Source organism: Rhincodon typus, chromosome 1 (genome assembly GCF_021869965.1).
Source record: "Rhincodon typus isolate 14 chromosome 1, sRhiTyp1.1, whole genome shotgun sequence".
In the NCBI taxonomy this organism is placed as follows: Eukaryota; Metazoa; Chordata; class Chondrichthyes; order Orectolobiformes; family Rhincodontidae; genus Rhincodon; species Rhincodon typus.
This window is the reverse complement of record NC_063332.1, coordinates 143584992-143610640: the sequence shown is the minus strand read 5'-3', so window position 1 is coordinate 143610640 and position 25649 is coordinate 143584992. Positions and strand designations below refer to the sequence as shown.

Genomic DNA, 25649 nt, shown 5'->3' with positions numbered 1-25649 from the left:
CTGTTAGTAAGATGGAATTTATGCCAATTCTGAGATCAGCAATTATACCAAAATTACTGAGATTCTCATTCACAACAGAAGAACCAATATTAAAAAGTAGAAATCAGCCTAAACAATTCTTCTCTGAACAAAAGTGTAACTTACACCACATTTCCTGTTTTGTATATGAACACTAAAGTCTGAGATAATCATTTATGCATACTATACATGGAAGAGTTGAAAAACACTATAACCACAGAAGCCCTTCAGTCTTTTCTATATCAGGTTTCTAAAATACGCATGGTGTCATAAGCTCCCAAGGCAGAACGGAACTTGAACTGTCTGGTAATGGCTGAAAGGCCCCTCTATTTTCTCAGATTTAGAATTTTTATAAAAGCAGCGATAGTATCCCTAGTGTACTCTGGACAAGAAGGTCTAGGTTCAAGACCTATCCAACCCATGAGGTGTGTCAGGACATGTCTGAACAAGTTGATTAAAATAACGATTTTCTCAGACTTTTCCCGTTAGTGCGTGTGGTTTAATGGACTGATCTGAAGCTTGATTGCTTCAAAATAAAAAGCTGGTCAAAATGGAGGTGTTTGTATATCCTTCCAATTTCTACCTAGTGAACTTCTTCCTACCTCTCTGCCCAAGGAATTGAAAATAACCCCCAGACCCCAACAGTCACACAAAGGGTTTAATTGGGGTAATTCTAGGAAATGTTTAGGGAGCACTAAAGGCTGCACCAAAAAAATTAGATCAAAATTCACAGACTGTGTACAACTCCAGGAGGCCTACTTTCTCCATCTATTTGGGTTCAGTGAGGCATAGCTATGTAGAGTGGTTTGGCACAAGGCTTCTGTGCGCAAGAGATGATGTAAACCAAAATAAATTGCTTATGCCCAAATGAACTTTTGCATTGAATCTTGGCATCTTAAGATGAAAACTGGCTTCTATGTTTCCTATATTGCAACAGTAACCGAACTTCAAAAAGTGCTCCATTGGTTGTGAAGTACTTTGAGACATCTGGTGGTCATGAAAGCAGCTGCATAAATGAAGTCACGATTTTAAAAAAAATCCTCTGCCTCTGATGTCTCTGTCTCTCCCATGAAGTGATTGGGGAAGGGGACTCTGCCAATGAGCGCTGAGTTTAAATGCCTGTGCGATCTCCGAAAACCAATGATGTGCGGTGTTTGAGACGCCTTTGATCACCATAGAAACGGAACGAGCAAGGGCCTGTGTGGTTTAGTTAAGATTGAGTAGTTGTTTTATAAATAAGTAGTCTGTGGGTTTGGATGCTGTTTTTCGCCCAGTTTGATGCACTGAATGCCCAGCGATTTCTGACATGATTTTCATATGCGGCGTTGTCTGTTGCCCGGTGCTTGGTCCCTAAAAGTTTTAAAGTCGGACCCAGCCGTCGTCTCAATCCGCTCGTTTTAGGAATCTTTACAGAATAAGAATTTCCTGCGGCCATGGATTTAAATTTAAACCGCGTCGACTACCTGCAGGTTGGAGACGTTATTCGGTTATCACCTGGGTTGGAATAAGACAGGCGCTAATGGCTTTTACATCCAGTAGATGGGGCATAATTTCTACACTTTTGCCGTTTGAGGATGGGAGTGTTAGTAAAGATAAACCAGCAAACATATTGCTACACAAGCGCTGGATTTCATGAGAATAGAAGATCTTGTAAACAAATTAATTTTAAGTTTATAACTTCAGTTGTGCAATGCTTAACAAGTCTATGTGAAGTGAACTCCATTACTTCAGGCAATAGAACTCCAAGCAATGTACTGGCCCCAAAGTTGATCTTCAGTTTGTATTACCAGAGGGATGATAAGGTCACTGGAATTAGCACACTGACTTTGGAAGGAAGTGGAAGTTCCCGTTCTTGAGCCAGATTTGTTGACCATTGCTCAGAAATTAGCAATCTAGTGTTGAACTTAGCAATCTTTTATTGTACACATGTCCTATTATTGTGTCTACTTGAGAACATTAAGTTGGTATAAATTTGATACTGTCATTATGATTTCAATGTTGTGATTAAATCAGCTTCCTACACATATTAGCTGAGACATTTTTCAACTGGCAGTCAAAAATCGTATCTCCCAAATGGGCAATTGTTACTTCCTACTTCCTACTTCCAAAAGTTGTACTTACTGTGGTGATAGCACAATAATGGGTATTTGTCAAATAGTTCTTCTGACAAGAAAGGATGTATGACACAAATGTTCAGTAGACTGGGGCATCAAGACTTATCTATCTATAATGGGCTTGTGAAACTTTAGTAGAGTGTTACAGTTACACTAATGTTGGACCAGTTTTTCTTTGACCCATCCTACAGTGCGGTGCATTCAGGGACTAAAGTAATCAATGTTTATTTGTTGTCATGTTGCTGTAAGTTGCCCTTCCTTTTTTTTTATCCTAGGTAGGAGTGACTTCCCAAAAGACCATGAAGCTGCTACCTGCATCAGGACGCAGAGCAATCCAAAAGGTTAATTCACATTAAGTTAACACATGGAGATGATAACTTGTTTTTTCAGTTCCAGGCAAAAGTGTGGGAGAAAGAAAAAAGATGTCCTATCCTTGATGTAGCACCACGTAGTTTTCTCAGCAGAGATGTTTTTATCGTATGTTGTGACATTATTGGAAAGCATATTTAAGTAGAAGTTTGCATTTTAATTTTACAATGGGCAAGCAATAGACAGATCTTACAGCTAAGTGATCATATCTAAAGTCTTCAGGCCTATCTCATGAACAGTGAATGATGCTGGACAAGTAAAAGAACTGGAGAAAGACAGTCTGCAAATATCTCAATCTGCGATGATTTGGCAATCCAGCACAGTGGTGGAAAAAAAGATAAGGCTGAACCACGGCATACATCTTCAGCCAGCAGTGCCAAATAGACAATTCATCTCGTTGTCCTCCTAGTTTTGAGCTAATTTGATTCACTCCCGTGTGATATTGAGAAGCGACTGAAGGCATGGATAGTGCAAAAGCTATGGACCCTGACAACATTCCAGCAACAGTGCTGAAGACTTGGGCACCAGTTCTAGCTGTGCCCCTAATGAAACCGTTCCATTAGGTCTACAACATTGGCGTCTACCTGGCAATGTGGAAAATTGCCCTGTTATGATCTGTCCACACAAAGGATAAATCCAATCCAGTGAATTACTGCCCTTTTGGCCTCTCTCCATCATGAGCAAAATGTTGGAGGGGTCATTCACACTGCTGTCGAATGGCACTTGCTTAGAAAATTTTTCATTGAGACTTGGTTTGAGTTGCTCACGGGCTTCAGAGCTCCTGACCCCATTATAGCCTTGATCCCAAGATTGTCAAAAGAGCTGAATTCTAGAGGTGAGGTCAGAGTGATTATCAAGTACAGCCTTGATGTTAAGGACAGTGTGTGGTGTCAAGATGTCCTAGCAAAACTGGCTTCAATGGGAATTAGAGCCATGTCTTATACAAAGGAAGACAATTGTGGTTGTTGGAGGTCAATCGTCTCAGTCCTGGAATAACACTAAAGGAGTTTCTCAGTTTAGGTGTTTTCCAATCAGCCTGTTCAGGGATATTATTACACACCTTCGGAGCAGGTGGTATTTGATCCCAGATCTCTTGGCTCAGAGGTCGGGACACATATACTGTAACTCCAGAGCCCTTAGTTGCTCAGGCTAATGCCTTAATCCCAACAATCTTCAGCTGTTTTAGCAATGATCTTTTTGCCACCATAATGTCAAAAATAGGGATGTTGCTGCTGATTGTACGACATTTAGCACCATTCACAACTCCGCAGATACTGAAATAGTCCACGTCCAAATGCAACAAGACCTGGACATCATCCAGGCTTGAGCTGATTAGTGGTAACATGCTAGGCACTTGTGTGGCATGAAACAATCATCTCTAACATGGGAGAATTTAACCATCTCCCCTTGGCATTCAATGACCTCATCATGACTAAAATTGCTACTATCAACATCCTGGGGTTACGGTTGACCTGAAACTAAACTGGTTTAGCCATATAAATCCTGTGTTCACAAGAGCGGGTGGGAATTGTGAGGCATAACTCACCACTTGTTTCCCCAGTGTCTGTCTGCAATCTACAAGGCAAAGTTAGAAGTCTGCTGGAATACTGTCCATTAGCTGGTTGAATGTAGCTCCAACAGTACATAAGAATTTCCAGGACAAATTTGCCTGCTTGATTGGTACCAATCTACCAACTTCAACGTTCACTCCCTTCGCTAGTGACGCAGTGGCAGCAGTGTGTACCATATTCAAGATGTATTGTTGCAACTCACTCGGGCGTTTTGAAGCCCCTTCCAAACCTGTAGCATCTACCACCCAGAAGGGCAGGAACAGCAGATGCATGAGAACACCACCATGTACAAAATCCATTCCAAGCCAGACATCATCATGACTTGGAATCATAATACTGTTCATTCAATGTTGCTGGGTCAAAATCCTAGAACTTCCTTCTTAACAGCACTGTGAGGTTGCAGGATTCCTTCACAAATGAAGGATTGCAGATATTCAAGAAGGCAGCTCATCATCACCTTCACAAGGACAATTTGTGACCGACAGTAAATACTCATCTAGCCAGTGATTTCGCATTCTATTGGTACATTTTTAAAGAATCTCCTACTGTTGCTAAAATACTTTTCTAAACTGAACATATGATTTAATTTTATTCTTTTAAATATTTTTATTTTGTGAACTTTTTTAGGTGGTCATTGCAGATCATGATGGAATGGTTACTTGTTTTGGTATTAAAAAGGGAGAAGCAGTTGTAAGTATCAACTCATGGCTGTGACTTAAAATGTTATTTGAAATGTGCATTGTGCCAGTGCCAAGCATTACATTCTCCCAAAATATAGTCCGACTGAATAAAATGTAATGTATTCTTTAAAAAAAACTTAGTAATAAAAAAGGAAAATACTGGAAATACGACATAGTTTTGTAAACTTGAAGTTGTCTTTACATAAAATCAAAGTAGTACAGCAAAGAGAAATCCCATTTAACCTGAGTCTGCACACTCTGTTTTTGAACAACAATCTAGTTTGTCTCATTGCTCTTTTGCCATTTCCCTGTAATATTTTTCTCTGTCTGGTTTATTCTGAAAATTACTTTTCTATCTGTGTCCACCTGTTGTCAGGCAATACATTTCAAAGCTTAAATTCTCATTTATAAATATGTTGCTTCTAGTTCTTTTTTGAATCCCCTTTATCTGCCGTGTCTAATTATCAAGCCTGCAACCAAAGCCTCGATCAAATCTCTTCTTAGCCTTCTCTGCTACAAAACTGGAGACAGTGGGAATCGGGGGGGGAAAACACTCTGCTGGCTGGAGTTATACCTAGATAAAAGGAAGGTGGTTGTGATTGTTGGAAGTCAATAGTCTTAGCCCCAGGACATCACTGCAGGGGGTCCTCAGGGTAAATATTCTTAATCAACCTGTTCAGAGATGGAGCAGATGGAACTTGAATCAAGGCCTCCTGGCTCAGAGGGACAGACAATACCACCACTACAAGAGCCCCCTAGTTCCTCAGTTTAGTGCCTTAGTCCCAAAAATCTTCAGCTGTTTTATCAATGACCTTCTGCATCGTAGTGTCAGAAGTGGGGATGTTCACTGATGATTACATAAAACTCAGTACCATTTGCAACTCCTCAGATACTGAAGCAGCCCTTGTCCAAATGTAGCAAGACCTGGATGGACATCATTCTAGACATGAACTGCTAATTGACAAGTAGCACTCAGGCAATGATCGTCTCCAACAAGAAAGAATCTAACCTTCTTTCTTTGATGTTCAATTGCATGTGACAAGTAACCCACTTTCTCTCTCCCTTATGTTGCAGCAAGTCTTCCCTAATCTTGTACTCCAGACCCCTTGAAATAAGGCCAACATTCCATTAGCCTTCCAGAATACCTGCTGCACCTGAGTTCTAGCTTTGTGTTTTGTGCACAAGTACCTCAAGTTCCTTTGTGTTGCAGCTTTTTGCAGTTTTTATCCATTTAAGTAATATTCTGATCTTTAGTTCTCCCTTCCAAAATGAACAACTTCACATTTTCCCACATTATACTCCATTGCCAACTTTTTGCCAATTACTTATCAATATCTGTGTAAAATGTTTGTCTTCCTCCCGTCGTCTGCAAACTTAGCTACGATGCTATCTCTGTAGTTACTTCTTTTTGGATCCTAGATAGCAAGCCATCAGAGCCAGGTTACTTATCCTTCTTTAGCTCCTTTAGTTTGTCTCATGCTACTTCGCTAGAGATGATGTTGTAACTTAATATCCCTACCCCGCCCCCCACCCAACCTTCTTTAGTATAAATGAGATATCCAAAGTATCTTCCATTGTAAAGATAAATGCAAAAATCTGTTTCACAGCTCTGCCATTTCCTAGATCCACATAACCGTCTCCCCAAATTTATTTCCTAAGGGGCCTGTGTTCACTTTGACCTCTCTCTCCCTTTTTATGTAAAGAAGCTGTTATTGTCATTTTTTCATATTCCTTGCTAGTTTGCCCTTGTAGTATAATTTTTTTGTGTCTTTATTTTTAGTCTCCTTTGCTGGATTCTAAATTTATTACAGTCTCCAGGGCTATCACTGATTTTGGCCTCCTTATATACTTATCTTTTTCCACTTAATACTCTCCTTAACTTCCTTGGTTAGCCATGTTTCCCTTATCCCTCTCTTAGAATCGTTCCCCTTTGTTGGGATTTATTTATTTTTGCTGAGAGTCATGGATTACCTCCTTAAATGGCTGCCACTGCTTACTTAGTGTCATTCATGCTAATCCATCAGCCCAGTTCACGTTAGCCAATTCTATCCTCATTTCATTGTAATTCCCTTTATTTAAGTAAAATACAGTTGTTTCTGACCGAAGTTCCTCACTCTGAAACTGAATATTAAATTCTTTCATGCTATGATCACCACTTCCTAGGGAATCTTTTACTCTAAGGTAATTTATTAAACCAATTACTGTATCTAAGTTGACCTGGTCTCTGGTTGATTCCATGGCATATTGCTTTAGGGAACTATCCTAAATGCGCTCTATGAATTTGTTGTTGTAGCTATCCTTTCAATATGATTAACTCAATCAACATGAAGATTAAAGTCACCATAATTATTGCTGTATTCTTTTTTACATGCTCCTGTTATTTGTTGATTTATACTCTTTTCTACAGAGTGTCTACTATTTGGGATCTGTACACTACACCTACCAATGTCTTCTTTCTCTTGCTGTTTTTTACTTCCACCTAAATGGTTTCTACATCATCTGAGCCTAGATCGTCTCTCACAACATCCTCACTTCATTTCTTCTTAATAGTTCTAGCCACCCCCTGTCCATCCCTCCTGTCACTTTGAAAGATCAAATATCCCTAAATGTTAAGTCCCAGCTTTAATCTCCTTGTAACCATGTCTCCAAAATGGCGATGAAACATATTCATTTACCTGAATTTGAAGTGTACGTACGCCTACCTTCTTCCAAATGTTCTGTGCATTAAGGTACAAAGCCTTTAATTTTGTTCTCTTATCGAACTTCCCTGCATTTTTTTAGTTTCTTAGTACAATACGACATTGACACATTCTTTCCCTTTCGTTTATGTTTAGGTAACAATCAGACCAATCACTAACCTGCAATCCAACCTTCTCCATTACCTTTGATTTTCTAATTTTCCATGCAACTGAACCCACCCACCCCAACTATTTTGTTCATAACACTGTATCTGCCACCATATTATGCAATTTTCCCTGACTCTGGTCCCACCATGATTCACATGGAGCCTCTGCCATTGGAATAACTCCCTCCTTCCACAATACTGGTGCCAATGTCCCATGAATTCAAACCATTTCTCCCATACCAATCTTTGAGCCACGCATTTATCTCGTCAATATTGTTGACCCTGTGCCAATTAACTCATAGCTCAGGTAGTAATCTGGAGATTATTACCTTTTTGGTTCTGCTTTTTAATTTAGCCTCTAGCATTCATATTCCCTCAGCAGAGCCTCTTTCCTCGTTCTGCCTATATCACTGGTACCTACGTGGACCATGACAACTGGATCTGTCTCCTCCCACTTCAAGTTCTTTACAGCTCAAGGCTGAGGCTTCTGCAGCACTACCTTCTGGATTCATCTACCAGCCTCATGTGAAGTAACATCTTCCTGTCCCTTACTACTCCCCGAATATGAGTCAGTTAATCTATGGGGTGTGACTGCCTCCTGAAACACAGTGTCCAGGTAACTCTCCCCACTTACAATTGTCAGGCTCGATTTTGTGGAGTGAGGAGCAGTCCAGAGGAGATACTGTGATCTTGTATGCCTTTGCCACAATTTGTTGTTGATGGTCAGAGATTGGAGGCTTTCTGGCAAAACCAGTGGTTTAGGGAGGTGAGACACGGAAGGTTTTGGGCTAAGACTGAGAATCTAACTGTTCAGGAGTACTTAGGAGGTTAATATGAGCCTTTAGACATGTGTGTGCTAAGTCCTGAAGCTTTGGGGACAGGTTGGTGGTCACAGTGGGAGAATAAGGAGGTAAGAGCCCTTAAGAGAAGAAGGAAGTTCAGATCCTGAAGTGGGAAAATCTGAGTTTAGCAGGTGATTAGAGCTGAAGGTTGGAGCAATATGTGTGTGAGGGAGGTGGGATAAACTTGTGTAGGTGGTGTTCCAATGCACTGCTTTTCAGAGTTAGCTGGGCAGACACACAGTAAGCAACATTTAAATGAAATGGAACTCCCTGTGTCTTGAATTAGTAGTCTCATACCTCATTTCAGCTGGTGGGTTTCCCAGGACCTAAGAAATCAAGCCAGGCAGGTAAGCTTAAAATGCTGACTTATTTCAGTATGGACACTGCCAACTTGCCTTCATTATAATTAGAAGTGGGTTGGTTGGATCAGAATTCAGACTTATAATGCTCTAATCCTGACCTGTCACAGAAATCAATCTGTTTTGGGGGAATTGTATTCCCTCTATCACAACTGATTATGTTAATTTACAATAGATTTCTGCAGTTTACATGATGTTGTAATATAACCATTATTCTTATTTTCATTTTCGTTATTAGGGATCAGTGAAGTCAGCTTTGGATGAAATATGAAAGACTCTGAGATAGAGTTCCTTCAATTATACCCAATGATAAGGTTTCTTCAGTTCAACTTGAGGAGTGATTGTATTCAGTAGCGTACCCTATCATTTGATTGCTGTTGAAGGGCATATTTTACTAATCTGCATTTTCACTGTGAAGGATATATTGAACTAATCTGCATTTTTACTGTGGATGGCATCACTGAAATAACAATTTATAGTGTAAATTTTGTTTCAACTGTATTCTCCAATATATGCTGATATGCTTCAATGTAAGCTGCAAAAGTAATTTGCATTCTTGTACACAGCCAGTGTTCAAGACCTTGCCAGGACATAAAGTTTCCAGATTGGAACTAGGAGGAGCCATTGGTACTCCACAGGAGAAAATCTTTATCAGTGTTGGTTCAGAAGTGCGAGGCTTCACTAAGAAGGGGAAGCAGTTTCTTTCATTTGAAACTAACCTAACGGAGATTATTCGAGCTATGTAAGTCATCTAGTTGATGTCGTTTCTTTTTATTCAGAAATAACCCCTTCCTTCAGATTTACTGCCTGCTGTTTCACACAGTATTTCACTGATCACTGCCTGAGTGTTAATGAAATATGTGCTTTTTCCCTCCTCTGCAGTACTTCAACCAAAAAAATCCCCACAATATATTGCTTCTAAGGAAAGCATTCATTATCTTCCACGTTTAATTCAAATTTGTATTTTGGTAGAAGAGCAATAAAATATTATTTACAACTACATGATTTGCTTGTATATTGTCAAATGTAAATTCCTAATAAATATATGCCATTTATCAGTATTTCAGAGAAGTGTAAAAATAATACAATAATGATTAGTAGGGGATTTCAACTTCCCTAGCATTACCTCGGTGTAGTCATTGTGTGAAAGTTTTAGAGGGAGCAGAGGTCTTAAAATGCATCCAGGAGAGCTATTTAAGCCAGTACCTCTGACTTTATAATGTCATGATGGTGTTTGTTGATAACTTTACATATTTAGGATCTACAGTCATCACAATCTGTCGCTTAATGCTGAATCAACACATTCATCGCAAAATCTGCAACTGTTAAGTCCAAGCTGAGTAAGTGTGTGGAATGTCTGCGACCTGACAGATAACACTAAGCTGCAAGTCGATGAAGTCTGCATCCTTAGCACACTCTTCTGCAGTAATGAGACCTGAACAGTATACTTTAGGCCACAAGACAAAGCAGAACAGTTTCCACCTTCACTATTTCTGATGTATCCTCAGCATCTATTGGCAGGATAATGTCACCAAGTTTCTGTACAGTGACCTTCTGTGCAGCAAAGTGACCATTACTCCCAACCTCTTGGGCATTTATACCTCTGCTGTAAGGACACTTGTAAGTAAGATATAGAATCCCTACAGTGCAAAAAGAGGCCATTTGGCCCATCAAGTCCGCTCCAACCTCTGAAAAGGACCCCCATCCAGACCCAGCCCCACACTCCATCCGTGTGACCCAGCATTTACCATGGCTAAGCCACTTAAACTGCACATCCCTGGACACTATGGGGCAATCTAGCATGGCTGGAATCGAACCTGGGTCCCTGGTAGTGTGAGGCAACCGTGCTAAACACTGAGCCACCTTGCTGTCTCACATGGTGACTTTGAGACTGATGGTTGTTAAAATGTAATGAACACACACAGAAAGTTATCAAAAGGTTATTGAAACGCCGATCTTTACGTGGAGAAATCAAGACTACAAGGGCATAGAAGTAATGTTTCAGCTATACAAAGTCCTGTGTGACCACATTTGGAGAACTGAGAGTAATACTGGTCACAACACCCTCAGGAGAATATATTGGCTTTGCAAGAACTGCAGTGTGGATTTTTTAGTTTTATATCTAAACTCCAGAAGGGTTGCATTCATGGGGGATATTATAAATTCAGATTTAAGGGATGCTTTTATCGAAATTTACAAGATATTCGGGGAGGGGGACAGATGGGTTACAGATAAATACGTTTTTTCCTGTTGGCTGAGGAGTTTAGGACTAGGACATGGTAAGATGAAGGAAGGGAGAATTGATGGAAGTTATCTAAAAATTAGAGCCAGACCTTACAAAGCTTGAAATTTCGAGACAATTTTATTCATAGAATCCCTACACTGTGGAAAGAGGCCATTTGACCCATTGAGTCTGCATCCACCCTCCAAAGAGCATCCCACCCAGACCTAGCCCCACAGCCCACTTCTCTGTAACCCCACATTTACCATGGCTAATTCACCTAGCTTGTACATCCTGGATACTACGGGGCAAAGATATCGAGTGCTTAGCGGCATAGTATAAAGACCACAATCTCTCCATCAATGCCAGCAAAATGAAGGAGCTGGGCATTGACTTCAGGAAGTGGAGTGGAGGGCATACCCCTTTCTGAGTCAATGGTACTGAGGCGTCAGGTTCCTGGGGGTGACGATCACCAACAATCTGTCCTGACCTGCCCAGGTTTACACGACGGTCAAGAAAGCACAACAAGACCTCTTCTTCCTTAGGAGGTTAAAGAAATTTGGCTTGTCCATAAGGGTTCTTACAAATCTTTATAGATGCACCATAGAAAGCATCCTGTCTAGGTGCATCATTGCGTGATATGGCACCTGCTCTTCCCTGGACTGCAAGAAACTGCAAAGAGTTGTGAACACAGCCCAGTCTGTCATGCAAACCAACCTCCATTCACTGACTTCATCATCTTTCTGCTGCATTGGGAAAGCAACCAACATAATCAAAGACGTCTCCCATCCTGATTATACTTTCTTTCACCCATTAGGCAGAAGATATAAAAGTTTGAAACAAGTATGAACATATTAAATGTTAATGTTGATCTCTGTCTCTGCACCTTCTTGGCAGTTGTAACACTGTATCCTGCACTCTGTTCTGTTACCCTGATGCACTTGTATCGTACAATTTGCATGTAAAACAACAGTTTTCACAGTACCTCAGTACACATGACAGTAATAAATCAAATCAAAATCAAATCAATTTAGCATAGCCAATCCACCTAACCTGCACATACTGGACTGTGGGAGGAAACCAGAGCACCCACTAGAAATCCACACAGACATGGGGAGAATGTGCAAATTCCACAGATGATCACCTGATGGTGGAATTGAACTCCGGTTCCTGGTGCTGTGAAGCAGCAGTGTTAACCACTGAGCCACCATGCTGCTTCACATAGTGATATTGATACTGACAACTGGGAAACAGTCACTGATAGTTGTGACCTGCGGACAGTGTTTTGAGGGAAATTGGAAGAAGCAGGAGAAATCGAAAGTGAACTGAAGTAATTGTAACAAGATCAGCCAAGTGGACCTCCCAAAATGTGAGTTCCCTGATTGGGACTGTTAATCGAGTTCAATCAAGGAGCTCTGGCTGACAGATTAAAAACAGGAGTGTTAGACATCCTGCCATTCTAAGACCTGGCTTTGAGGATGCTGGATCGGTGTAAAGGACTTTCCACATGTAACTAAAGGGTGACTTAGTGACAGGATACTGGCCTCTGGAGTTATCAAACTGACCAAGGAAAAGGCTCAGAGAAAGCAGGCCAGCGAACTTTTGGCCAAGTAAATTCAATAGAGACTTCCATTTGCGGGTCATGTGCCATTCCAATTGATGTTTAACACAGTTTGCGCTGTGGTGGTCAACACTATCATCTGGCCAGACAAAACACTGCCAATTTGCAGTGTAATGTGTTTTCTTTAATTATTTCCACTGAAAATGTACTTGTGTGTTTTCAATTGCCTTTTCACTTGCATCATATATATTCAGAAAATTCTGACTGTATATTGATTCCTTATAGGTACGTGTCTGGTGCAGACCTTTTCTTGTGTGCAAACTATATCTATAATCACTACTGTGACTGTAAAGATCAGGACTATTACCTTTCCAGTGACAAGATCGATGATATAATCTGCTTACCAGTGGAAAAAATAGGTCACATTACACCCATACTAGCCTGCCAAGATCGGGTGCTCAGAGTTTTGAAGGTAAAGCAACAGATTTGTTATTGTATAATTTTTGACTATTTTCCAATAAATTACATTTGGGAAGATCTGTTTGTTTTAATATGAAACATATTTGCATACATTTTAGAAAAGAAATATTAAAATGACTAGTTGGGAAAATAGTAATGAAATAAGTTTTGACATTGTTTCACTATCAACCGTAAATGATGACCATTTTTTTGCATGCCTTTGTGAATGAGAAGCTCTTTATGTCTGTTATATTGAAAGATCTCTGGTTCTGGATACAGAAGGATATTTTCACAGATCTTCCCTCTGTCAGTCAACTCAGGAAGATAAACAAGAGATACAGAGATAGACAGTCAAGTTTAACCTGGAAAGTGGAGAACAATCTTTGACCAGGCTTCAAAAGAAACTAGTTAGGATATATTTTCATTGTCAGTTAATGAGTCAGTAATGAGAGTATGAAATATAACAGGTTCATAATTGGGTATGGTTAAAAGAGCTTCATGGATTCATTTGTATAGAGCTGCAGAGAGAGAGTCTGTGTACTAGTATATGAAGATATCTCTCTAAAGTACAAGCTGTCTGAGCTGAGTAAAATAAGATTATTGGTGCAGAAATAAGTAACGGTATTGTTGTAGAAATTTGGTTTAGAGACTTTTACATAACGCTATTGTTTACAGTGGGTGATGGGGTCTTGGATGCAGATAAATAATGAAAAAGTAATGGTGGAAAAATAGATGGACTAACCCTGAATATTTGAGTGGAGAAAAATGTTGGGATATTGGGAAAGGTTTGTTTGTAGGCTTAGTTTTAAATTACTTAAGTAAAAGTAATGTTCAGAGATGATGGGTTGAATGGCCTCATGCTGTAAACCTCAATGGCCCAGTGAATCATTTAAGTATCTTCCAGTTATAGGTTTTTAATCTCTTGCTTCTACAGCATCAGCATATTATATTTTTTAACATTTTTAAATTGATTTTTGGAAATATAAGTTAGTGCATTTCTGACATTTTAATGTTGTCTCTGATTACATCATGTTTAATATAATTGACAGCTTTGATGTATTTTACCAGGGATCTGACCTGTTGTATGAAGTGGAAGTTCCTGGAGCACCTAAAGTCCTAGCATTACACAATGGAAATGGAGGCAAGTATGAAGTTAGTGTTGTGTGTAGAATTATTACTGATTTATTCAGCAACAATTGGTCATGCATTGAAAGATCAACAATGATCTGGAGTAAAATGATAACTTCCAAAATGCCCAGGGTTGCAGGAACTAATATCAGGTTGTTTTCACGCAGGTTCAGTATATGGTGATGCTACAATATCATTTTCATCATGCACATTTTATTATCAAACTTCTTTTGCTTTGCTAACAAGAGAGGACAGGCAAAGCCGTGACCTCAGCCATTTCACTTCTCTACATCACATTCAACTAAGTAATGCTATAAGGAAGAAACTTTGTGTAATATCTAGTATAGAATGTTACTGAATAAAGAATTCCCAAATTCATGGTGGAAACAAAGCAATGTGAATACCAAGTGGGCGCAAATGATTTGTCTTCCTGTTGCTTTAGTTACCATTTCATCTTTGAGTAACGTGACTAATATCAGCAATAAACCATTTTTTCGAGCAAATAAAAGGGGGAAAAACGATCAAATTGGCAAGCAGTGATAAGTCCTTGTAGCAACATGATCATTGCTCACCTCATCACTTTGTCTGGAACAGTCGACTTGTGCACTTTGTCCCAACAACATCTCTTTTGATTGTTCCATTCAAGAAACATGTTTTGACTATATTAGTTTTCTTTGTAGGTACTGTGATCTAGTGTACGGTCAGTTAACTGCAAATTGTCTAATTATTCAATATGCTTAGGGGACACGGGAGAAGACCTACTTTACGGAACATGTGATGGGAAATTAGGACTGGTCCAGATCACAAAAAGCTCTCCATTGCATCGTTGGGAAATCTCCAATGAGAAAAAGAGGGGAGGCAAGGACTGCTTTGTGTTGTTGAATAACTTTGAGATACTTTTATAATTGTTTTCTTTCTCTGAGAAATAGTTGCCCTTTTGTTCATTTAGCACATTCTCTATCACTTGAGTTAAAATGGGATAAAGCAATTAAAGAATTGATAAGATATATTTAATTTCAACATTGGGCACTTCCACCCATTATTAGGCATGTTTATTTCAAATCATTTCATCAGTTTTTAAAAGGGCCTGTTTCAGTATTGTTTTACCTTGCACTGGCATTTTTTTAGTTCAAAATATTGTTTGAACTTCATGCCAAAGTTTGGCCCATATTAATTAAGTTGTTATCCTTTTGGAGTTGTTATCTTGACTGCAGGATCAAATTTGGATATTGACCATGTAGCATATCCAAAAATCTTGGCACAACATTGAAAGGCATAGATGGTGGCCAGACATGATTGATGGGTTCCCAGTGCTGTGGAACAAATGGGATGCCCATTAGCACTAAAGGAACTGCAGCTGCCATTGTAAGAAAGGGAGAGAAGAGGTAATCTCTGCAGTTAACAAACTTGTGAAAAAGAAATGCGCACAGCTCATAGACTTCAATTATGACTGTAGCTGTGACCGAGTAGATATGTTGGCAACAAATCGATCCTAGGGTTCGGCATCCCAGTCTGCTACATCTTTGGCTCTATGTTGTAGGAGCTGACAGGCAGACTGAAAAACTCCAACAAGCCTCTTATTAACCTGAATATGTTCTTAAATTAAATAACCAAGCTGTCCACCACATTGCAGGTAATTGCCATCTCACTGTCGGACGTGCCTGGGAAATGGTCTAGAGGTGGGAAATTCCAGCCAGCTCACCCGTTGTGCAGTTCGGTGCATACGTTAAATCTTTGGTCCAAAACCCATTTATCTGTCATATGTTGTAACAATGAAATGTATCTCTGCTCAAAGCCGGCATTAAATAAAAATTTGCGACTTCCTTCAATAGCTCACTACATAAATGCGTTGGCATAGTATTGTGATTTGCAATTTTTAAGGCTACAGATTAAATTCCTGATCACTGATTCCTTATCTCCTGTATTTCAAGATGATGTGTGGGGGCCTACCACAGTTGCCCATGGTATCTCTGAATGAGAGAGGAAATAAATGCTGAAGTTCTGTTCCTGTTTGCTGGTCAATGCTGGCAAAGACCCGTTCATAATTGCCTTTGGACAAATTGTCCTTGTTCGGAAAATGAACGTACAGTGTGTAGAATTCAAGGATCTCAACCAGGTTCTTTTAGGGGTCTAAAATATAGGTCCAAATTAGAATGTTGTGATACCTGGAACAGAATTTGGGATGAGAATTATACGAAGTATTTGGTCAACTGAATAGAATAATAATGATATAGGTGAGAAAAATAAACATTCCTTTTGTTTTGCATGGACTGCAGGCGTTCTGTGTGTTGACTACTATGATGTTCTGGGAGACGGAGTCAAAGAGCTGCTTGTTGGCCGTGATGATGGAATAGTGGAAATGTATGGGTTCAATGACAACAATGAGCCTGTTCTTCGATTTGAACATGTAAGTTTTCATTCCTTCGGACTTAAAGTTGTAGTTCAAAATGTAGGTTAATTAACTCCTAAGTGTAAACACTTGATTTTACATATAAAGTTTTGTTTTGAAATGGAATTAAACCCATTGGTATAGACATTTCTTTTATTACGTGATTTTTCTCACTCTCACTCGTTTGTATTTTTACCCCTTTTCTTTCTCCTTTTATCTTTCCCCCTCATTTGGTATTGCATACATATTTTATTTAAAATAACATTCATTCTTTTAATGTATTTAGGGCACCTGATTGCCGTGACATTTTTAACCAGCTAAGACTTTGGGCTTACTGATTTCAAGAATTTGAAAGGCTACTTTGTTTGACATCCATTTCATTACTTAAATGGGATCAGGAAGAGATTTATTTAGAACATTAAATCTGCAATTTAATTTGTTAACAGTTCCTAACAAGAAACTAGTGTCATTGCATCTTAATGAGTCAGTATAAATATGGGCAGAGTCTTCTGACAGCAAATAATGCAAATGTGAAAAATTAAAAATTTTTGTATTGTGCACTTTTCTTATAAATGACAGCTTTACATAACATTCTGTTCTATAAACTACGCAATCCTAATACTGAAAACTGACAGAATCATAGACTGATTATGGTACAGAAGAACGACATGTATCAGAACAAGGCTGTGTTGACTATCTCAAAGAGCAATTTAATTAGTCTCTCAATTTTACTTATCCAATTTTCTTTTGAAAGTCACAACTGAATGTACTTCCACCTCTCCATTGAGCACAGAATTGTAGAACATAACTGTGTTTCAGGGAAAAAGGTTTTCCTTTGACTCATCCTTTGAAAGAGTAAAGGCCACACTCCAACAAACCACACTGTGAGTGCTCTTAGATTGACTGGCCACTTGTGCAGTCCCATCAGTGCCATTTCCTGGGACTACAAATAGTCTTGTAAAGAAATGTCATGGATGCTGGAGATGAGCAAGTCCTGGGTTTTTCCGGTGGGGGAGGGATATGGCACCTTAGGGATGGGGGTGAAATTTGGAGGTATAAAGGTGGGTAGTTAGGAATTGCTCCCTGATGTGTACATGGCACCCACAAAATGATGTATTTCCTGCATCACCCCACCTTCTTCCTTTTCACCAATTTGGTGGGTAAAAAGTAGCCATCACACTCTCACCTTCCGGGCACTGGAGTGGACCGAAGGCCTTAAGTGGCAATAACTGACAACCTTAAGGGGCTCAACAGTCCTAAAGATGGGTGGGACTGTGTGACCCTTTTCCACACCTCGCCCTCCTCTCCCCATTTTTATTAAGCAGACCAGTTAGGGTGGACAGGAACATGGTGGGAAAGCTATCTAATGCTATGTGTGTACTCCCCCCTGCTGAAAACAACCAAGTAGGGTGCCATGAAGTCCAGCCCCTCATGTTATCTTTGATTATTTTGACATGTCCAATAAGAGCAGTTTTTCTCTTTCTACTCTGGACCATTCATGATCTTGAGCACTCCCATCAGTCTTTTGAACCTTCTCTGATCTTAATCCATCATTGAATTCCCTCATCCCTGGACCATTTTTGTAATCTTTACTCTTTCGAAAGCCTTCACATCCTTCCCAAGTGAAGTTCCTAGAATTGGACAGAATATTTCAGTTGAGAAACGGGTTCATGATGATTCTCTTGCTTTTGTATTTGCATCTCTTTTTTTTCCACAAAGGCCAGGATTCTGTATACTTTGTAAACTTTCTCAGTCTGTCCTACTGTCTCCAACAGTCTGTGTACGTATACCCCCAGATCTTTTTCCTCTTGAACTCTATTTAGAGTTGCATCTTTTAGGTTATATTGTCATTTCTTGTTCCTGCCAAAATATATCCCAGTTCTCTCTCTGTTTAATCTGCTATGAATCTGTCAATTCCATTAACTTGTATAGATCCTCTTTAATTTTGTCACTAGCCTCTTTGTGATCTGCAATACTTGCAATACACATACATATATTTAAGAATACATATATATGCACACTTTTCTGCAATAGTTACATATCTTTTTAATCATTTAAGGGATTTAAGCATCTCTGGCAAGACTTGCATTTATTACCCATTTCTAAATGCCCTTGAGAAAGTGATATCTGGTGCCTTCTTCAACTGTTGCAGTCCATGTGGTGTAGGTAAACCCATTGTGCTTTAATGGACTTGATAAACTTTGAGTCAGTGAGATTGAAGGAATGGTGATTTATTTCTAAATCAAGATAGTGCTTTGAAACTTGTAGGTGGGGGTGTTCCAATAAGCCAGCAATCTCCTACTTGGTGGTAGAGATCACTGGTTTGAAAAGTGCCCTTGAAGGAATCTTGATCAGCTGCTGCATAAATCTGTAGTTAGTGCACACCAGTATGCACTGCTAATGGAGGGAGTAGTTATTTAAAGTGGTGAAAGGGTGCCAACTGAGGACTGTTTTGGCCCGGGTGATGTTAAGCTTTTCTAGGTGGTGTTGAAGCACGTTCATCCAGGCAAATGGAGAATATTCCGTCAAAATCCTGACTTCTGCCTTACAGATAGTCCCCAGATTTTTGGGAAGTCGGATGATGAGTTATTTGTCCCTGAAATCCTAGCTTCGGGATTGCTCTTGTAACCAAAATTTTTAAGTGGCTCGTCCAGTTGAGTTTTTCGTCAGTGGTAATTCCAGGATGTTGATGATAGTATAGTCAATTGCAGTAATGCCCTTGAGCATCAAGGAGAATTGACTAGATTCTTTTTTATTGGATCTGGTCATTTCCTGACACTTATGTGGTATGAATGTTATTCTCCACTTATTACCCCAAACCTGAATGTTGTCCTGGATATATGTGGACACTGACTTTAATAACATTCTCAACACCGCAGATACTGAAACAATGTGTAATTAACTTCGAATGTCCCAATTTTTGACTTTAATGACCTTTCTACCAAGGTAACGAAGCAGCTGAGGATGCTTAGGTGTCAGACAATATCCTGAGGAACTCCTGTAATGATGTTCTGGGGCTGTGATGATTTGGCCTTAAGCAATCCCAAACATCTTCCTTTGTGTTAGGTATGATTCCAGCCAGGTTTCAGTTGAATTCATTGACTTTGGTTTTGCCATGAAAACTTGATGCCAGACTCAGTCAAATGCTACCTTGATCTCTTGGACAATCACTCTCCTCTTAGCTCTTGAATTCAGCTGTTTGGGCCAAGAATGTAATAATGTATGAAGCTGTGTGGCCCTGGTGGAATCCAAACTGAGCATTGGTAAGCAGATTACTGAGTAAGTGCTGTTCCATAACACTGTTGATAACACCTTCCATCACTTTATTGATGTTGGAGGTGATTGTTGTGACATTAATTGGGTGGATTGAATTAGTCCTGCTTTTTGAAGACCTTCCCGAGCTAAGCAGTTTTCTGCATTGTTGGCTAAATGATTTGGAACATTTGGGGTATCCGTGTTTTAATTTATTTCATGATGCTTTATGATGTCCCATGTTTAAAGTTCTTAATATTATCTGTGTGGGTGCTTTTGTGTTTTGATTCCATGCCCATTGTCTTTGTTCCATTTCTTTTTAAATGTTGCTCATCTGTTCTGCTGAAGTGTCTTTACCTGAAGTATAAAAGTGTTTTATCTACTTAGATAATGACTGATCTGGTGAGTGTTTTTTGCATTTCTGTTTTAGTTTTAAAAGAGACATTATTTTAGGTCTGATCTGAAAGCAAAAGAGGAATTGACACAAGAATGCAGAGGCATGACTGAAGAGTTAAATAAATACTGTGCATTTGACTTCATAAAAGAAGGGGATACTGCCCAGCCATGGTGACAGAGGGGGAAATTTTGTCACTAAAAGAGTTCAAAATTAATAAGGAATAAGTATTGGATAGTTTTTTAGCGCTTGACAAGGCACTGGGACCAAATGAGAAGCATCCAAGGATTTTGAAGGAAGTGAGGGTAGAAATTGCGGACGCACTAGCCATAATCTCTCAGTCTTCCTTGGCCTCTGAAGACTAGAGAATTACAAACATAATGGCCTTGTTCAAGAGAGGTTGTGAGGATAATTCCAGCAATAATAGACCAGTTAGTTTAACTTTGGTGGTGGAGAAACATCTAGAAATAATTATTCTGGATAGAATTATTAATCGCAAGGAAAAATGTGGATTGATTAGGAAGAGTCAGCACAGATTTCTAAAGGGTAAATTGTGTTTAACTTATTTGCTGGAGTTTCTTTTGAAGAGGTAGCAGAAACGGTTGGTGAGGGTGACGCTGTTGATGTGGTATATGTGGATTTTCTGAATACGTTTGATACAGTGCCACACAACAGCCTTGTAAGGAAAATTATAGATCATGATATAACAGGGATAGTAGTTACATGGGTACAAAGTTAGCCGAGTGATAGGAAACACAGACTGATGGACAATGGATTTTTTTGAGTTGGAAGAAGTTTTGAGGCAGAGTTCCCCAGGGGTCGGTATTGGGACATTTGCTTTTCCTGATTTATATTAATGATCTGGATCTTAGTGTGCAGGAGACAATGTCAGAGTTTGCAGTTGACACTAAATTTGGAAAAATTGTAACCTGTTAAGAGGACAGGATGGAAATCCAAAAGGACATTGACAAGTTGGTTGAGTGGGCATAATAGGTGACAAATTTGTTTCAGTGCAGAGAAATGTGATGTATGCATTTTGGTCAGAAAAGCATTGAAAGACCATAAAATGATGAGTGCAATTCTAAAGGGGGTGTAGGGTCAGAGGGACCTGGGTGTATGTGTGCACAGACTGTTGAAAGTTGCAAGTCAAGTGGAGAGAGTAGTTAATAAAAAATACAGTGTTCTCGGCTTTATTAATAGGTGTATAGAGTACAAGAGCAAGGAGCTGATGTTGAACTTGTACAAGACACTGTTAGATCTCAGCTGGAGTATTATGTACAATTGCAGGTGCCACATTATAAGAAAGATGTGAATGCTTCGGAGACAGTGCAGAAACAGTTTACAAGAATGACTCCAGGAATAGGAAACTTTACTTATGAAGGTAGATTGATGAAGTTGGGACTGTTCTCCATGAAGAGAAGGCAGCTGAGAGCAGATTTGAAAGTTTTCCAAATCAGAAGCCGGATGGACAGTATAGATGGGGAGAAGCTGTTCCTGCTCGCAGAAGGAAGAAGAAAGAGGGCATAACTTTAAAGTGATGTACAAACGGAGAAAGGGCGATATAAGAAAAAACGTTTTCTCTCAGTGCGTCATTAGGGTATGGAACATGCTGAGGACATTGGATGATTATTTGGATAGAAATGGTGTGCAGGGACATGGGGGAAAAGGCAGGAGATTGTGCCTGTGCTGGTTCAATTACCTAGTGCCAATGAGTTGAATGGCCTCCTTCCACTCCTTATCAATTCCATAATTCTATGATTTTGTAGGATAATGATTAAATTTTACTTGTTTCAATTAAATTATCTTCACCAATGCTGTGAAAGTGAATAATTCAGTTTATTGCCTTACTGTTCCTAGCCTATCAGCTTGCAATCTATCCTGTGATCTGGGCAGATGTTCAGAATATTTGTTACATTGTATTTAATGACACTCTCACTGATCTCTGAAAACCCTCTCCACCATCTAAAAAGTTCAAGTCAGGATCGTACTGATGTACCATCACTTGTCTGTCCACTGCTGAAGCATTACTCAAGAAACATGAAAACATTTTGGGTATAACAGCTGAATTGTTCTGCACTAATGCCATCGACATCCAGCCCTTCCATTACTGGTGTGTTGCAGTTGCAGTATGTCCTCACTAGATTCCTTAGCTATTGGGAGGGAAAAGAAACAGAATAGTATTTTCAGTCTACTCCCATGCACTTCTCAACAGAGATGTTTAAACCTTCTTAAATATTTCCATGGAAGGAAAGATGGATAACTTATTCAGAAGGGAAATAATTCCAACAAGTAAATGAAAACTTTTTTTATCTACTTCGGGATATAAAGACGTGTACTGTAAAATATTTATGGAGCATTTACAAAAGTTATATTTTTGTGTATAATTACACATTCTAGACTTTGGCTGAAAGCATCACTTCTATTCAAGGAGGGTGTGTTGGCAAAGAGGGTTATGATGAAGTGTTGACTGCAACATACACAGGTAAGAAAATAGATTTTCCATTTTTGAATTGATCATACTTTAAGGAAACAAAAATTAATCTGTACAACCTCCTCAATATCCAATATATTGGCTAACTGTTACTGAACCGCATCGAACCTAATCATTTGGATTAAGTATTTGATCTCAGCTGGTCAACAGTGCAGTTGTTGTCATTGTATCTGGCCTAGGGAGGGTATCAGCTATGGTTCCACTCATGACTGATGTTTCCAGAAAGTATGTATATGTGAACGTTAATTAAAGACAGGATTGTGCTTTGCTATGTTACTCCAAGCAATAAAATAGTCTGCTGGTATTGTGGCTAGGTTAATGCTGTCTAGGTCTTGAGAACTGAGTTTGTGTCAGCTTAGTCTAGTTCTAAATGGCAAGGACTATGGCAACAATAGTGATTAAAAATTCAACTTCACTTACACCTTAATTAGAGATTAGAACACACTAATGACTTATCTTGTTCTGCACAAAAATTAATTCCAAAATATTTTAAATGTTTATATTCTACCATTTAAAAGTGACATTATTTATGTAGCATCTTTACTGCAGTTAAACATGCCAAGTCGCTTCACAGGATTGTGATCAGACAGAAATTAATACTGAGCCAAAGGTGGAGAGGTGGCTATATTTGGTACGACTGTCTTAATTCATCAAAGGTCTAGGTTTTAATGGAGAGGGAAGTGAGGAGGTGAAAAGAAAGTGTGAAAAGGAATTCCAGACCTTAAAGTCTAGCTTACTGGAAACACTATTTGTCAATGTTAGGGTGAAGCTTAACAGCCAGATAGGAGGATGCAGAACTATTGGAGGTATTTAAACTAGGGAAAACTAAAGGTATAAGAAGGACAGAGGCCAGTGAAAGCTTTTAATATTAGAATTAGAACTTTTTAATTAAACTGTTAATGACCACAAGCCAGTGTAGGTCATTGAGTACAGTGGTGAATAGAATTAAAATTATCTTTATTGTCACATGTAGCCAAATGGGAATTTACAATTTGCCACTTATGGGGCCATCTTACAATCAAGGTACGGATTCTTAATTACAAATTCTTAGAAAAAAAAATTAGAAAGATAAAAAAGTAACGAGTCCAGCATTGCAGATCATAGGAATCAATTATAAAACTAAAACAAAAAATTCAGAATAACAGTCCTTCCTACCAAGTCCATGCTGGAACCTAGCCTGTAGTCCACACCGGGCCTTGATCCTAGATGGTGTCAAGCTTCAACTCTTGAAGCCAGGACACTGCTCTGGAATCATCCTGAGGCTGGAAGTCCGCGCCAGGCCAGGATGCTGCCATGCTGGACCAAGAGGCCACCATAGTGTTTGGAATTAGGTGTGAGTTAAGATATGGACAATCTGAGACTGGGGAGATATAGAATTATTGGCTAGAAAATGGAGTATGTAGTGTTCAGTGTTTCCACTATTGGTTAAATAGAGAAAATGTTGGCTCATGCAGAACAAGTCTCACAACATACAGGACAAGTTTAGAGGAGGTGGAAATGTAGAGAAGGCAGTTGTCATTCTGCGCTTGAAATCTAACATTAAAAACCAAAAGAACTGTGGATGGGGAACAAAAACAAAGTTGCTGGAAAAGCCAAGCAGGTCTGGCATGTGAAGGAAAAAACAAAGTTAACATTTCGGGTCCTATGACCCTTCCTTAGAACTTTGAAATCTAACACGTTATTTTTGAATGATATTGCCAAGGGGCAGTGTATAGATGATAAAGATAAATGGATGAAGAATAAATCCTTGGGAACCTCCAAAGGCTGTACTCCAGGGTTGGAAGAGAAGCTATTGCAGGAAATTCTGTGGCTACAGCTGAATTGGAAAGACTAAGACCCAAGAACAACAGTTTGAACACTGCTTGAAAATGTGGGAAAGGTATTTGAGGATGATGTGATCTGCCTTGTCAGATACTCAGACAGGTGAGGATTGGGAAGGGATAGTACAACACAGAAGATCTATTTTTTGACTTTGGCTAGCATTGCAGACAAAAATATGTTTGGAGATGTTCATATATGGATTGCAGGAAATTGACCATAAATCTGGGAGATGATCAAATGTTGAAGTATTTTGTAGAGGAAAGGAAGGGTTGGTATTTAGTACTTTTGATGCAAGGATGACTCAAACAGATTCAGGAGGTTGGAAATATCTATGATATCTGTGAGCACATGGATCAGGAAGGGAAGTTGAATGGTCAGCAGTTTAGTGAGAATAGAGCTGAGAGCTGGAGATTAATCTCAGGGACAAGATGGTCTTGGAGAAAGCATGAATGGATAAACAAGAAAAATATGTTGGTTCATGCAAGTTCACCTTAGGAGAAGCTTGGTGGGCATAGGGAAGGGAAGGATGCAGTAGAAGCAACTGAATAAATTCCTGATTTGTGTGTACATTTGTGTTCTGTCTAAATCCATTTGAAGGAATGCATGATATCAAGTTCATAATACTTCCTTTTACAAACAGTTCTGTGTATTTCCATGTCTTTGTTTCAATCAAATGGAAGGGTAAAAATGACCAAAATAAAAGACCTACCCAACACACTTGTGAACATTACCTGCTGGATGTTTGTTGTGTTTTAATATAAATGTAATGGTATTCAGTATGCATTTTCTGGTTTACAAAAATAATTGACTTTTATAATTTCAGTTGAAACCTAGAATTCTTAATAATGGCTGACTTTATGTATGATAAAATGAGCTCTATTTAAATTTTCTTTTCAGTTTCTTGCTTGCAAAGTGATTTGTATGCGTTTATATCATGAATGGTGTTTTAGGAATGACTGTCTTTTGTGCTGATATTTGCTTTTTGTATGTTTGGTTTTTAGGCTGGGTGATGGGTCTAACAACCGAGCCAGTTCAGAGAGAGGCAGGGCCTTCTGATGCTCTGAAGCTGAACCAGGAGATGCAGAATAAAGTCATGAATATCAGGTCTGAAGTACTAGTGTAGTGTTCAGACGTG

At 39.2% G+C, this 25649-nt stretch overlaps 1 protein-coding gene across 4 annotated transcripts in view; it reads left to right on the top strand.

The window, feature by feature from the left end:
* The first annotated feature begins 1176 nt into the window (after positions 1-1176).
* Positions 1177-25649, top strand: part of bbs7 (Bardet-Biedl syndrome 7) — a 48004-nt gene continuing 23531 nt past the window's right edge. The window contains exons 1-10 of one of the 4 annotated variants that reach the window (XM_048617499.1): positions 1177-1487; positions 2408-2473; positions 4700-4762; positions 9365-9540; positions 12866-13052; positions 14108-14180; positions 14909-15025; positions 16444-16574; positions 22600-22684; positions 25516-25618. In XM_048617499.1, coding sequence (XP_048473456.1) covers positions 1452-1487; positions 2408-2473; positions 4700-4762; positions 9365-9540; positions 12866-13052; positions 14108-14180; positions 14909-15025; positions 16444-16574; positions 22600-22684; positions 25516-25618 — 1037 coding nt within the window. In that variant the 5' untranslated portion in view covers positions 1177-1451. Of the gene's footprint in view, positions 1488-2407; positions 2474-4699; positions 4763-9364; positions 9541-12865; positions 13053-14107; positions 14181-14908; positions 15026-16443; positions 16575-22599; positions 22685-25515; positions 25619-25649 lie in introns of those variants that run through there. The other 3 variants (XM_048617555.1, XM_048617625.1, XM_048617670.1) reach the window with 3 other exon arrangements.